General features: G+C 38.9%; 1 protein-coding gene across 2 annotated transcripts; it reads right to left on the reverse strand.

Moving 5' to 3' along the window:
- Window positions 1–7,963: 7,963 nt before the first annotated feature.
- On the reverse strand, window positions 7,964–15,831 carry plac8l1 (PLAC8 like 1). 2 transcript variants are annotated; one of them, XM_042498744.1, is made up of 5 exons: window positions 12,947–15,831; window positions 12,290–12,493; window positions 11,485–11,717; window positions 11,150–11,286; window positions 7,964–10,206 (listed from the first exon to the last, which is right to left on the reverse strand). In XM_042498744.1, exons 2-5 carry the CDS (start codon window positions 12,313–12,315, stop codon window positions 10,075–10,077), a joined length of 528 nt encoding a protein of 175 aa, XP_042354678.1. In that variant the 5' UTR covers window positions 12,316–12,493; window positions 12,947–15,831; the 3' UTR covers window positions 7,964–10,074. The 2 variants fall into 2 exon arrangements, with proteins under 2 accessions (XP_042354678.1, XP_042354677.1); XM_042498743.1 differs by lacking the exon at window positions 12,947–15,831 and having other exon boundaries at window positions 12,290–12,704.
- Between the last annotated feature and the right edge of the window lie 2 nt (window positions 15,832–15,833).

Consider the following 15,833-nt stretch of genomic DNA (forward strand, 5'->3'; position numbering starts at 1 on the left):
AAAGAACAGGCAGAATATTCATCCAATTACTCTTTATTCTATCTGAGAGAGAACAAGGTTGCACATCTGTTACGATCTGCAGATATTTATCAATTCATTTATGTATTATAATTTGACTTGTATAACTTATCTTAGTCTTGTGTTATAGTGTTAATTTGGCTAAGCAATCTAACAGGACTGAGCTTAGATGTTCTGACATATAAACTAAATCGTCATCCGCAAATAGGGGGATTTTATGTTTGTTTTTTTTTTTGCTGATTTCTATCTAGACCAAAAGATTGAGGCATATATGTTCATTAACTGTGATCATGCTTTAAGATGCAGTGAACAGTAGCTGTATCCATCTGAAAAAGTTTCGACCAAATCTTGATTTATCTTAGGTTTTATATAGAAAGGGCCAGGATATGCAATCACATGCTTTTTTCCCACATCAACCACTAATGCCACGCAGGGATCTGGGTAATTGCTACGATGCTCCATGACATTAAGCAGTCTGCGGGTGTTATCTAGCAGATGGCGACCGACAGAGCTGTTTTTAAACCTTTATTTATCCAAGTCAATGCAGCACATTTGACCTTTCCCAGCGAACAGTCTGACTGTCAGACTGACTTTACTGACTGTACAGAGATATTACAGGATACAAGCCCGACAGCTTAAAGTGAAGCATCATTCTGTCAGAGCTGCATGCCATCTACCCTCCTATGTCACATCAGCCAGCAGTAAATAGAGTGGATAATGAGAAGTAAATCTCCTGGGACATTGTTAGGTCTTGTCTGCAATGACAGTTTCCACCACTCTGTGCTGTGTTATGTGGAGCAACAAAATATTTGTTGAGTCATATTGAATAATTTTCTCTTTTTTTTTTTTTTGAGGTGGGTGGTGTTCTGGGTTCTATTTCTGATGCAAATGAAAATAAATCAAATATGACTATAATTATACCCTAGCCTGGATCGACATCACTTTTATTGTGCTGGTTTCAGATGACTTTCACAAATATTTAGACCTTTAAAACCTGAACATATTAATTTTTAAAAAACACAGGGGGAAAGGCAATTAGCAATCTTCTAAGATATGTCCCACAAATTGCAAGATATTGGTAAAAGGTGACAAGAAAATGCCGAAAGTGGGGCATAGTGGGGAAATAAAAATGTCCAGAAAACTATATTTACATTTATAATTATATTTTTAAATGATGTTACTTTGGGTCATTTCCTTTATGTTTTCACTTTTTTATTTTTATTTTTTTTTCAGGTGATATGCTTGTAACTTTTTACTTGGTTTTTTTGCAATTTTTTGGGCCATGTCTTCTTAAGTTGCTCATTGCTTTCTTCTATGTTTTTGAAAGAAATCACATCAATTTACTCAGGTTTTAAAGGGATAATAAAAATGATGCCATGAAAATGTAACAATTTCAGAACACTGCAGCACTCTTTTACATTAACCTTCGATGGCATGAAAAGGTTCTTTGAGAATAGTGTTTTGTTATTTGACACCAGTTTACTTTGATTGTTTAATGACAGCATTAATGAGTGGCAAACAAATGCTAAAAAAAAAATTACCACCCAATTATACAAAATTTAAATTATGTTAAGTTTAAAGGTCCAGTATGTAAGATATACAGCATCTATTGGCAGAAATGTAATATAATAATCAGAAGTATTTTGTCAGTAGTGTATAACTGTGTTTTTGTTATCTTAGAATGAGACATTCATATCTATATACGTAGCAAGTCCTTGTCCACGTAGTCTACCATGTTATTTCTAGTAACTGAGAACAAACAAACCAAACACTAGATAGGGCCATTCTTCTTTTCAGGCCAGCCCACGTAATTCTCCCACACACTTGGCACACAGAAGTTTCATTTGGTTGCAATCTGCAACCTCACCACTAGATGTCACTAAATCTCACACACACTAGTTATTTAAAGCTCATGACTAATTCTTAAGTAATAGTTATTTAGGGGAAGAAATTACATTCATGAGACAAAATGATTTGTAAGAAAACCCCAAATATATGATGCATAAAGGACAGTGTCTGTGTTTTACTTGAGGACAGTTTCAATCCACTTGGATTTATGTAAAATTCTGGTGTGTGTGGAATATTTGACTATCTTCATCGAGCAAATAAGTCTTTATATGGTCTTTGAGGGATGATGGAGGAAGAAATCTAGTTCTTAGATTTGAAATAGGAATTATGTTTGAATCTGGTGAGTGGGGAGGCATGAAGGACAGACGGCATCACTTGGGTGTTTATAAAACCATATTTGAATTGTTTAGCAGTGTCTGTGTGTAAGTGTGTGGAGGGAGATGGGTATTATCAGCTCAGAGTAAAAAAGTGCTGGCTTTCTAAAATGGTTTGAAGCTCTTTAGCCATTATGCAGAACAATCAGATACATCACTGCTGGCAGACAGTGTGCTGAAGATGTAAATGTGTCAAGAGGGAAACAGATGACTCATCGGACCGTGTTAATGTTTTTCATTGCTCATGGATTCAAGTTTGCACCCCTCACATCCATAGATGGATTTCTGAGGTGCCTTTCTACCAGGCACAGAGCAGAGGCCCGGGGGTCAAGAGGCCCTCTATAAGCAAGAGTTTCTGTGTGAAGTGCCTGCTATTAAGATTTCTCATTGCACAGTGACATGCCAAAAAATCCCTCTGGCCTAAACATTCACTTTGAAGTTGTCACAAAAAAGAAGTCATCATGACACCTTCAAAGGGAGTGTTCGTCCCCTCAGGTTTTCTGTTGGCTGTTTAGGACTAGTGCTTCGTACTGACATCATGCAATATTTGTGCCCAAAGCCTGCAGGGAGAAATCAAGGACCCATCCATTCATAATCCATGCCCACATCAAAATATGCAAGTTTTTTTTTTTTTTTTGCAAAAGCAAGATTCAGAAAGCCTGTGGTAGTCTGAGCATTTGGGGTTCTGTATTGGAACTCCACAGGGGCTCAAAGAAATGGTGGAAAATTACATGTCTGCAAGAAAAGCAAGAAGTGTATAAAGCAGCATCCTGATACAACTGTGAGTATTGATAGAATCTATGCAGGAGGGCAGGACTAAATCAAAAAAAAAAAAAAACCCCGATATATCATCTTGGAGGTGTTCAAACAAGATTGAGTGACACTCTTGACATTCAGCAGAGAGGCATTTCTGTTTGAGCACCTTCAAAAATGCAAGTTGGGTTTTTTTCATAGGCTTTACAAATTATCCTGATGAATATCTTTTTAAACATAGAGGGTCATTTTCAACTTGCATATCCTGATCTAGTGGCAATCTAAAAAAGATAAAGCCAATGCAGAAGTGCCAAAAACTGCAATTGTGTAAAAAGCCACTTTAGGCTGGTTCCAGAAGGAGGATTCCCGTTGATCCCCAGGTGAAAATGCCTGTCTTTGCAGCAGAAATAAGTACATACAAAATAAATGGTTTTTTTTTTTTGTCTCAATAGCTGATTTCCCCATTCAAAGAAACTGTATGGGGGTGAGTTTTTTAAATAACTCAACGTTTACACTTTCATCATCAAGGCTTAAACTTATGCATAACTAAGGGTGGGGCCACTTTGGGTGACAGGCTGTCTGTGAAGCTTTAACTCAAACTATAGCCCTTTTAACACACAGAGATCGCAAGCGCTGCTATAAAGTCACTTCTTTATGATGCCTTTGCAGATTTACATGAGCCAAACAACTGCAGCATCATGCTGCTGTTGTGTGATTTTAGACAGCATGCTGGTGTACCTGAAGCAAAGGAGGTGTTACAGGCACGACGTGTAAAACAACAGCATCTGCATCCAATCTGACATATAACATATGTGTTAACAGCCTTTTTAACAATGGCATAGCATGGCAATAGCCATCATCCCTGTTACATGGCAGCTGACCTTGTCCTCTGCTTGGAGGGTACAGAGCTCCTAAACCTCATTGTCTCCAACATGTGTGGATATTTTCAGCTGCTGTTCTCCTCCTTAGAGTTAGCTGCAAACTGCTATCAGCTGTTTTTAAATCTCCTGGGGGTGGGTTGCACACATGTTCTCGTCCCATCTTGCTGGCTGTCCCATTTAAAAAGACATCAATTTGTCACTGTTACTACCTCTACTGCAAGCTTAAAGGTGAGAAAAAATTGTCTTATGGCTTGAGAGTCAGATCCCCCCCTTGCTCCTCTTTATCTCCACACCAAACTTGGCCACATCTGGCTCTGAAAAAACCAAGACGGCAATGGTCAAAAAGCCAAACCTGAGGCTTCAAAAAAGAGGTCCCCACACCAATGGGTGACGTCACCATATCTATGACCATTATTTTATACAACCTATGGTCCTCACAGTCTTTTTCTCTGACTTTGGCACATATTCCAGTTTTTGAGACAGTGCAGTTAAAAAAAATTCTACAAAACACCCAATAAATTATTTGACCTCCTTTGACCTGTGTTTCTTTCCCCACATTGCTTCAGCTCACAGATCTCCTTTGAAGTTGTACCTCCAATTGAAATTTGTCTTTGAAGTTAAATTTGGTGTTCCTGCTCAGTTTTATATATAAACTGTTTCAACATTTAGTTATGATGCGCAAATTCATTCTTCACCTCTGGGGAGGGTGTCCAAATCGAACAAGTAACCGATACTTAAATGAAAACATTGATAAGTAATTTACTGCTATAACTGAATTAATCATCAAGTGGTTTAATGTTAAAAAAAAAAAAAATCTAAAATACAACCATATAATTTAGTATGATTCATGACTTAATTGTAAACATAGCCCGTATTTGTTGATTGTATTTAATGCTAGAGGAAAATAAAGCCATCTGCCATTTCTTCTAGTTCTGGCAACTGCCACATTGTAATGACCTCAAAGGACGCAGCATATATACCGTGAAAGAAAAATGAACCTCCTTTTTCTTGTCATCCAAGGAATTTAAGGATAAATTCTTTAGCAGGGAGCGAATAAAGTCCTGCTGAGGAACAAAAACTACAAAAGCAGCCAAATCTCCAGCATTATAATCCCCATGTATGACAGTGGTTTTTGAAGTCAAATCATTTCATACAATGAAATCCTGCTCCTGTCTGTCTTGGGGAAGAAAAATCTATAAAACCGCCTGCTTAGTCTGAGGAACGGAGCGGTGCCAACGAATTCCGAGCTTCCATCATCACACACAAACACACGACCTAAAACAATACGACTCGGCTCAGTAGCACAGCACACAGACTCCTGTACAAACTGCCAAGGCTTCTAGCTGCAGGCTAACCAGCAGCTGCCCCCCCCCCCAAACCCCTCCATGATGATGATGTTTTTGAGAGAAAGACAGAACGAAGAACAGAGGGAGACATGGGAAGGGCAAGGATAAAACAAAAGAGTATCAGAGAGAAAGTGATATAAAGAGAGAGTGTGAGGACGTGTGTGTTATGTAAACCCCAGGTGGTGCTTGTTGTCCTGGATAGAAGTATCACCAGGGGGACGGCTGCTCCAGCTTAGCAGGTCTCTCCGCACACCTCTCTCTTTCCTTCCCTCTGCTCTTATTTCCCCCACAAACACACAAACACACACGCACAAAAGCAGGGAGAAGAGAAATGAATAAAAAGAGGGCAGCAAGGGAAAGGTGAAGGGAGGAGACGTGAGATTACTGAGAGGAAATGGGGGATGGAGGGAAGGAAGAATGAAAAAGACGATAGAGAGGAAATACATGCAGGAAGAGAGAAGTGAAATGCATTAAAAAGCCATTTCAGAAATGTCAGTGTGTAGTTTGGGAAATCACAAACACTCCACCTTCAGCTGGTTCTGATTCAGTCACGTGCACAGCTCAGGAGGGTATGATCTATACCCCTCCTGTGCTGTGTTTTGTTTTTTTATCTGTGTACTGGTGGTTTCTCTATACCGGTAACAGTTTGCACCGAGCACAATCACAGGGAAGAGCCTTTCCGGATACATCTGCATATATCACACACATTTTCACACCCACACAAACACAGCTCCCTGAGGGGCTGTTGTAGATGTACTCTACACCTGATGCATCTGTGGGGAGAGTCGTCTTCATGCTGAAACAGCAGGAAAGAAAATCAGCAGCGATGTTTTATGGTCCCTGTCTGACTGCTGACTTAGGATGGGCTTCACTGTTCCAAATCTTGACCTCTACTACTGCTGTGGAAATCCCAATTCTGACCCCAGATCAGCACTTAAGACTGAGCAGCTGTGGGAATAGAAAGCAGACAACAGGGGTCTGGATCCAGGACAACACTGCCCCCTAATGGTTGAGACGTGGAGGTGTATCTGGTGCAGATGACGTAAGGCCAGGCTATGTGAGTGTGTGGGGTGTGAATGGGTTTGGGGTTCAACTATGAGCACATGTGAAGGTTGATTCATTTATTATTTTTAGTTTTGTTCCATGAAATGCCAGTAAACCAAGCATGTGACATATTTAAAGAGTCAGTTTGGCCTATATTAGAAAAATGGTATAAACAGACTACTGAAAAGTAGAAATTTAAAGCTCACTCTGTATTATAACTCATGTATTATGCATTGCTTAGGCAGGAAAAAAAAAGACTTTTATGGGGACTTGGGAGAGGTTATATGTCTCCTGTAGTAGCAGTTACTTTGGAAGAAACAGTAAAAAATAAGTCTGTATAAATATAAAGTTTAAAAGAGCATATAAGACATTTTAAGGGTGTGTTTGATTTGCAAAGCAAATAGATTTCCAATTTACGGACCCAATTTAAAGCTATTGATGCTGAAGCAATCACATTTGGTCATTGCACATGGAGGGAAAGATGTTACCACAGAGCCTGAAGGCAGCTCTGCTCGAGGCAGATCCCGCTCACTAACAACCCCCAGTAGGCAGACAGCAGCGAAGCTACAGGAAGATTTATCCACCCAGGGCTGCTCAGGAAACACTGGAGCCAAACGCAGACACAAGTAAGATATCCCAAACCTTATAACCGCTGCAGCGAACCAGAACTTACAGTATGTCAAAGCTGTCATGAAACTTACATGAATGTATTTTTACATAAGCGCTGAAGTGAGAACTGAGAGCAACAGAACTTTTCAACAATTGTTACTCGTCAGTGTTCTCCTAAACTCTTTGGTAGAGCACATTTGAGTCACTATATCGCACTGGAAAATTTGTTAAACTTAACTCAGCCAGGTTGAACTATCTCTACAATTCGGTTTAGGGATGTTCTGCTCAATAAATCCACTAGATGTCACTGTGTCTTTAAAAAGGATGCCTTTTAGTTCACCTCCTACAGGAAATTAGAGTGAAAAATCGCTGTGGACATGAGGGCTCTGTGTGGTAAAAATTTCAAAGATGGGCATATTTGTTTTGGCATGTAGTTTCAGGGGTCTTACAGAACAGATTTATATAACTTAATACAAAAATATAAACGAAATAAGAGTCATACACACACACACATACATATATAAATATGACTTCTCATGCATATATTATGGTTTGGTTCATATACAATAGTACTGCTGGTAACACTATTCCATGCTAACAGTTATATATGTTGGTTTACTATATTACAAGCATTATTTTGGGACAAGGTTTGCACTGATATTTTTCTCTCCATTTAAAAAAAAAAACATGCAGTACCGGCTCAATTGTTTGATAGAAGTCTATGACTATGGGGAAAGACTATGGGGTCTGTTATTAAAAAAAAGAAAAGAAAAAAGTTGTTGTTATTATATCCCTAAGAGTATAAAAAGGGAGAAGAAAAAAAATCATTGCTTTTTTTCTTAGTGAGGACCCAGAAGCATTAACATCAGAGGGCAGCTATTGTAGTTTATGCTGGGTAGTTTAACTGATCTGTGTAACCATGCTATGTTTTAGTACCTTTTCAGGTGGGAATTTGTGATTTGCAGAATGTTTTCTTGCTTGGTATTGTTTCTTTGATGCACATGGGTACACAGCCAGGACCGTTTTTTTGTCCTCTGTTTAGAAATTGAATTCAAAATGGCCACAGTGGGATGCTGACTGGTGGGTGAAATCCCCCATAATGCAAAGCAAAGAGGTATTTTCTTACTAAAGGTAGAAGCATTAACAGCCTAAAATAGCACCTACACAGTGTTCAATTGTATGCTGCAAGGACTATAATTTGGAATAATTTGTCCTCACTGAATGTGAAATAACTTTTCATAAGAGGCATTGTTCTGTTATTTTGACACTTTATACATCTTTACTTGGGGGACACTGTTCGTTAAGGATGGGAACTTTAGATAAACTCAAAACCAACAACAAAATAATCAGATAAGATATACACTTATGAAGAATTGCAATGATTTCAACATATTTATTTCCATGCTCAGATTAACTCCTTGAAAATGTGTCGTATACTGTACAGTATGCAACATATGATTCTTTTTTTTTGTTCACATCTCTTGAAACCAAACCAATTTTCTCTCTTTCCCCATTTCATTTGAAGCTGCTGCAGGTTAGGGACCACATCCATAAGAGTTAGCAAATTACATATTTGCCCTTTGGGGACCCAATCCGCTTTGTGTAGAAATAACATTTTCCACATGCGTTCTCTCTGGTTGGCATTTTGGGTTCAGGGAACCACAGCAATCAGGGCTGGATTATTAATTAGATTGAATGCCTGAGGTAAATTAAAGAACAGAAGGATGAAGGAATATCAGAAATATGGAAATGGCCTTTATTATCTTCAGACTGTACTTGAACTGTTGACTGTAATCTGAGCTATGCCGGGTAATCAGACAAGTGGTTCTGCATACTGAACGGATTGGCTCACAAATAAATAAAACAACTCTTACAGCCTTTGAAAATCAAATGACTAAAATCAAACAAAGCTGACTGAGCTTTTCTGTGCTTCTCTGGCTTTGCTTTGATTTAAATGTAACGCTGAAAATGACATTTATTAGTCTGATTTGCAGAAATTGTCGAGTCATGTCCCCATTTCACAATTTGTGCCTCAAGGTCTAGAAAGTTTCCTCACTTCATATTCGCTTTGTATCTGAGGGGGACTGAACATGACGTCTGGTGACCTTTGGAATGTGAATCAAAATTAAAGGGCTGGTTCACCCAAATGACTTTCATTTTATTTTTGTCTATTGAAGAAATTGCTGTTATGAATTGTTGTCAGCAAGCTTTGCTGAATATCCAAAGCACAGGAGACATTGTTTTTTGGAAAGACAGCTTTTAAATTTTCCTTGTTTTGACAAAAAAAAAAATATTTACCTTTACGGATGTGGCCAAAGAAATTTTTTAGACAGATATTTCACATCAAAATGAAACTGAGTGCATGTCTCCATAGACCTGTCAGTGGCTATTATGTTGCCAGGGAAAACAGATTTGGCCAATGTTTGTTTCCTGTCAGTTATTGCTTTAAGAAACATTGTAACAGGAAATACACAGAGGCCCATTTAGACTGTTTAGAAGAAGTCAGAAAAGGTCTAGACTACTAGACTACTACTCTGTCAATGATGCCATCACGCCTGAAGGAGTCAAAATGTTCAACAATACATATAAAACTATGTTGAATGGCTTTGACTGTGGTTGTATCCTGATTAAGATGATCAAAAAAGTTATATTAGAGTATTGCATCTTCGGGGGTTAAGAAAGAATTGATTGTGTGCATAAAAACGTATTTCGAATTTTAAAATGCTGTCTGTTTTCTAAAAGTTTCTGGTGTGTGACTCAGAGTTGTGCCAGATGTTTAGCGCCGTTTGCTGACAGTGACAGCTACTGAAACCAAATAAGCGTGTGCCTTGCCACCTGCTTTTCACCTTATAATGTATGCAGTTCATTTATAATTCCCTTTCTAAACAGGTCCAACAGCAACTTTAAGGTAGGTTTCAGTCAAAATCTATCAATCTCTAATATGGTAATCCTACGCCCTCATTCAGATTTTACAGCTTGTATTCTTTTTGCCGTTATGCTATGAATCAAAGTTATTCCTTTCCAGTCTTCAATGAATGATATGATAGGCTTGACCCATTGCCCAAGGTATCCCCAGGGGCATTTAAAATGTTATAGTATTGATTCTTTGTGCTATTTATATAGCACCAATGATCTCTGTTGGTCCTCGCCAGTCTCAGTTGCATAGTAAAGGACAGGCCTCACTGACTGTCTAGCGTTTCATCAGGAGCATTCGAGGACAGTGGACACATGATAGGTCTGTGTCTTCATCCTCCGCTTCATCTCTCTTATCATCTGACAAACGGCCAGAGGGTAACAGCAGCACACTGTGGTCCAGTCCTCACACACACTTCCCTGTGGATTAATATGCGGGCAGGCACACACAGACATGCAGACACAACAATGCAGCAGGAATATATCCAGATCCATGAGGTGTATTAAAAGACATAAAATCATAAACACATTGTACAACTTAAAGTGAACCAATGAGTGTGCTAAATAATGTTATCAAACTGATTATCTATTTTCCCTGGTATTCATTGGTTTCCATTTACTGTGGAGCCTTAAAACAAGCTTTATAAGTCTAACTGTTGGTATGTTGAAGGTAAAGACTGTATGACAATCATGGACATTGCCATCGTGATATCACCCATTGGTTTGTGGACTTCTGTTTTGAAGCGTTGTTGGAAGAAATTTGCCTAGAGGGCTTTTTATCAGAAATAGACTTCTGGGTAAGGTCAGGAAAACATTGCCAATTTTTATTTATTTTTTATTAATTTTCTAACTGTAGGATCTTTGTGGGAAACATCCCTCTGGGCAAACTTTTGAATCTGAGAGTTTTGCTTTTGGAGTTTTGGAGCCTCAATTTACAATCTTATTTGGACAAGAGGGCAGAGTTGATGCATAGCAGACGGCCTGTCATTTAAAGCTGCTATACCCTTAATTATGCACTACTTTAAGCCTTTACAAAACGAAAAGGGGTGAGTTATAAAAAAATCCCCCCACCTGCATACCATTTGTCATGGACGTTATAATTAGCAAAAAAGACCAAACCATTGTTTGTACCAGGCTGTAAAAATATTTCTGTCTTCTTTAAAGTCGGGCATCTTAACGTGGGGTTTTATCTAGATTGTCTCACTTCTGACGCCAGCCTCAACTGGCCATTTGAGGAAATTAACTTTGACAACGGCTTTATTTTTCATCCCTGGAGGTTGCCACTTGGTTCAACATCACCCTTACAACAAATCTATACTTGCTATTGACAAATATGTTTTTGCACTTGAGTACATGCACTCACCCGTATCTTGTATCGCTCCCTGATCCCAACTCGCATGGCAAAAGTAGATCCTGGTAGTAGTGGCATGCACAGACACTCGCCATACTGGTGAGCCAAACTCAGGTCCAAACAACACGGCACCAGTGCCCCGAGAACACCTGCAAACACACACCAGCACAATGTGTGTTGACGTTATGATGGACAAAAAGAATAATTAAAATATTTTTGTCAGATGCAAGACTAATCAAAGAATAAGAAGTAATTTATTTGTGCTCAGACACATCAAGTTTAAATCATGATGGGAAGAATTAGTGCCGTAAAGTTCTGAGTGTGACAGAATAGTGTTTTCAAGTTACATGTAATCTTGTCTCCGCAGATGTCGAACAGACCGGTGCTCCAGTCTCCTCCCGTCTGCGTGATGGTGGTGATGGTTGTCGTGGTGACGCCGAGGCCAGGCTGTGTGAGTATCGGGTCTGTCACTGCAGGGACATCGTTCGACCTCGAGTCATCTTCACTTCCTGTGGTGAAGCCCTCTACTTCCTCCTCTTGAACTGCTGATGCTGAGTCTTTGTTGACAGTTAACTTTGGTCTGAAAATAGATTTTTCATTTATTTGTCTTTATATAGATGGTTGATAAATTCATTACAGCTTGTCAACTGCCATCCTCTAAGTGATACTTAACTGATATTAAGAGACACAAATATGAAAGATTCCCTCTTTGTTTAATAAGAAATGTGACTGATTTCATTCATCTGGTTTATTTAGTTTTCCTAGAGAGGCATGTTTTGTCCTCAGCCGGCCACCTATGACATTTTAGCAGCATGCCACCACAATCACACTACCATCATCCTACCATTGTATGTGCTACAGAATGTATTCTTGCATCCAAGTCATTAAGGCCTTCAGCAACACTTAAAATCACTCCAAATTTTTAGTGATGGAAAATCTAAATACATTTTGTACGCAGCAATAATACATTCAAGAAATGTTCTTGTTGACTTTGTGTTATTGTGTGTCACAGTGACATAAAAGAAGAAAAAGACTGAGCAAAAACATGGCAGCATCAAAAAGCAGAATAAGATAAGTGAGCCATTTGCTGCAATTCCGTTGTGCTCATTGGTGACAATACTGTGGGCTGGTAGGGACAAAATAAACACTTACTGGTGTGTGACTGTTGTCTGCTCCATGACTAGAAGCTACTGGCATCCAGAGAGGAGTGAGGCGACGAGGAGGCGAGAGAGGAGAGGGTGAGCAGGGAGTCAGCAGGAATGAGGAGGTGGAAGGGGGGGTGTGGAGTGACACTTCCCCAGTGAGAGGGTGTGTGTCGGAGCAGATAAACCAGCAGTCGGATGGCTCGGCCAGAAGCTGTGTGACAGAGATAAGTCTTGTAGTTGTCTTCTGTCAGAGACTTTACTGCGCCCCCTGCTAATAGAGCAAATGCAGAGAGGGCAGATACACATCAGGGTGCATGCACACTAATGTCTGGCATAAAAAGAATCAGATGTGAATGCATGCATATGCTTAACACAACCACACCAATAGGTCAGAAAAGGCTGGGAATCTTGTAATAAGTCATTATTTATTTACATGTTTACTTGTAGAGTGTAACAGAGATCCACTGCACAAATAAAATATGCAAAAATATGAAAAATTAAACAAATTCGTTTCAAGTAATGGATGTCAAACATAAGCTCAAATATATTAAATAATTTTTAACTTTTTTTGAACATTCAAATGACATTGACATTCACTGACGTGACATTCAAAGACATCTATTTCTTCCGTCAAACTTATGTAATGAAAAAGACGCACACTTACCCTTAAGACAGAAAAAGACTCATACTGATGAGCTGGAAAGTGAGAGATGCATTAAAGAAACAAATAAATACCCTGTTCATGTTTAGAGGGGACCATCTGTATTCATGCATTTCCTGTTCTGTGACATTGACCTTTAAATTTAGACTGATATATATATAGTCTGTGTGTGTGTGTGTGTGAGAAGGTAACAGAAACAGAGAAGCATGGTGAGCTTTACGTGGTGGAAGGACTTGTAGTGAAACTTTTGTGGGTTCATAGTTAACACACGCACACTGGGTCTTAACCTAAAGTCGAGTGAAACACGTACATGAAGTCAATCCATTTTCAGTGTCATCTAGCTTCTTTTCAAGAGGATGAACATGTATTATATCATGTATTATAGTGACTTTAATTCTTACTATGCATCACAGAAATTAGCATCCAAAAGGATTAAAGTTGTGTGGGATCTTTGAAATGAAAAGGAATGCTTCCCTAAAAACGTAGCTGATTTGCATTCGATTATTGGCAGTTTTTTGACTAACAGTTATCCCTGATGGATAGTCATTCTCCCAAAAACCTTTGAAGCAGAGACCACAGAGACCAACTGGCAGAGACAAACCCCTGGAACAGCTCTGAAATGATTGCAAAGTCTAGTTTGTGCTACACTATAAAAGATTGGTAGATATATTTGTAACTGAATGAGTAGGGTTTTTGTGAACACAGCATTCAAAGTTGGCCCATCCTCCCTTGCTCAACTTGGATGGATTCTCATGATATGGCACCTGGTCGCTAGATTTTAATAGACTCCTACCCTCACAGTCTGCGCCTGTTATTGGCTGGGGGCTACACATCAGTGCTCAAGAGTTGAGGCCCAGAAACTTTCCAAATACAGCAAAAAAAGAAAATACAGGCCGATGGGGGGTTTTCTGTAGATACAGATACCACCTCACACTTACTGTGGGTCATAAGTAATGACAGAGTAGGATGCTTTTTTTTTTAGAGTCTAGGAAAAATCCTTCTCATTCTGCCTTTATACTGTTTTCATGAAGCATTAGTTTTAAACACACGGGGAGTGCCATTTGTGCCCACATCACACCATACTAAAACATGAGGTTGACTTACTTGTGAGCTGAGCTTTAACAGGCCTCCTTGTTTTCATGTACCATGTCAGTTTTAGAGTATTTAGTTTCAGCTCTTAGCCCTGTCATTTAAAGGTAAAGCTCAATATTTTGGAGATATACAATACTATTTGGAGATATAATATTTGCTTTCCTGACGCAAACTAACACTAGATTTCTTTATCAGGATCAGTTGCCAGGCAACCAGCATGCTCCATAAAGTTACTGGTGTCCGGTACTGGTACATGACTGCACGAAAACAGGCTTTTTTTTTTTGGTTTTTTTACACATCGATTTTTTAATGGATCAAAACTACATACAGGTAGATTATTGCGTTTTGGAGGTGCTGGTTATGAGATTTTGTAGTAATCTTGTCTTTGTGCTGAGTTTAGTTAGTCAGCTGCTGGTGGTTAGATTCACATTTTAAGCATACATGTAGATATCAATCTTCTCATAGAATACTCTGCAACAAAACAAATAATTAAAATTCCCTAAATGTTGAACTTGTACTTGAAGGATGGATCAAGTCAAATAGTTAAGAGGAACAATTTAGTTCTACTAATATTATAATTGTTCCGTCAGCTGTGGGAGTTTATTGGCTATTCCATCTTCTTTGCTAATTTTCATTCTGAGTCTTCAATAAATGTTGTCTGTAGGTGTCTCAATAAGTGGAAATTTTGCAGGGGGACATGTCTCCCTCAATATTTAGAACCTGTGCATTTGTCTTCCCTAATAAAAACATTTAAGTAGCTATTTGATTTTGACATCAAACATTTTCACCATAAAAGGATGCAGATAAGGCTCAATCTGGTGCATTAAAATTCACCAGAATGTAGGAAATAAAAGTGCCGCTCAGAAGTTCCTGGGGACGGACCCCCAATCCTGCTGTTTCATATGCATCTCCCCCGTGTCTTTCTGATGAATTCTTACCACCTCTAACCCCTCACAGCTACACTTTGTGCACACCGTTCTCAGACTGCTGACAGTGCAAGATTACCCTTACTATCTACACTATAAGGGCAAAGATCCTCAATGGCTTCACCAAAACCACAACACGTGTTTTCTTCATTTCGCCTGTCGTCTTATTCTTGTGGGCAACACTCATCTTTTTTATGTCCTTAGAAATAATAAAAAAGCACGGAGAGGAGAGCGGGAAACAAGAAACGGAATATTTCATAGGTTTTATTACTTCTCTGGAAAGCACAAGTCAGACAAGCACTATCCACCGCTAGAAAATAGGAAAGCTGTCTGACAGGCTGACAAAGCAGGAGCGAATGATATGCCTCACCTTCAATGTATAAAACAACACAGCAGACACATTACCATGTATATGAAAACAACAGGCATTCAGGAGGATGCAGGTGCAGCCTAACAGTGGAATAACAAAATAAGTGGTTGGCCAGCGAGAAAACAGTACATGATGGTAGATGCTTGTTTGCCTCTTCCAGAAAAAAATTCCTTTATTAAAAATCCTAATTAAACCGTCAGTTGCTTATTTATTGTGCGTAACAGGAAAGAGAATGACTCACAGAGAAAAATTAGATCCAACTTCAACAGGCGACGAAAAGACGGGACGATATACAAATTATGGTGTTATCCTCTAACACTAAATCTTTTATGGAAGGCTTTGGAGAATTTTCATAATTTTTGTTTTTTCCCATCCATTAAAAGAACCCAATTTAAGTACCAAGGACCCGTACTCTCAGAATTTTATCCGTGGAAAAGGATTATAGAGACACTGAACCTGTTAGTGCAGGACAAACCCAGGTCTGAATATAATGTAACTGTGT

The sequence above is a fragment of the Plectropomus leopardus genome, chromosome 13, assembly GCF_008729295.1.
Source record: "Plectropomus leopardus isolate mb chromosome 13, YSFRI_Pleo_2.0, whole genome shotgun sequence".
NCBI classification, from domain to species: domain Eukaryota; kingdom Metazoa; phylum Chordata; class Actinopteri; order Perciformes; family Serranidae; genus Plectropomus; species Plectropomus leopardus.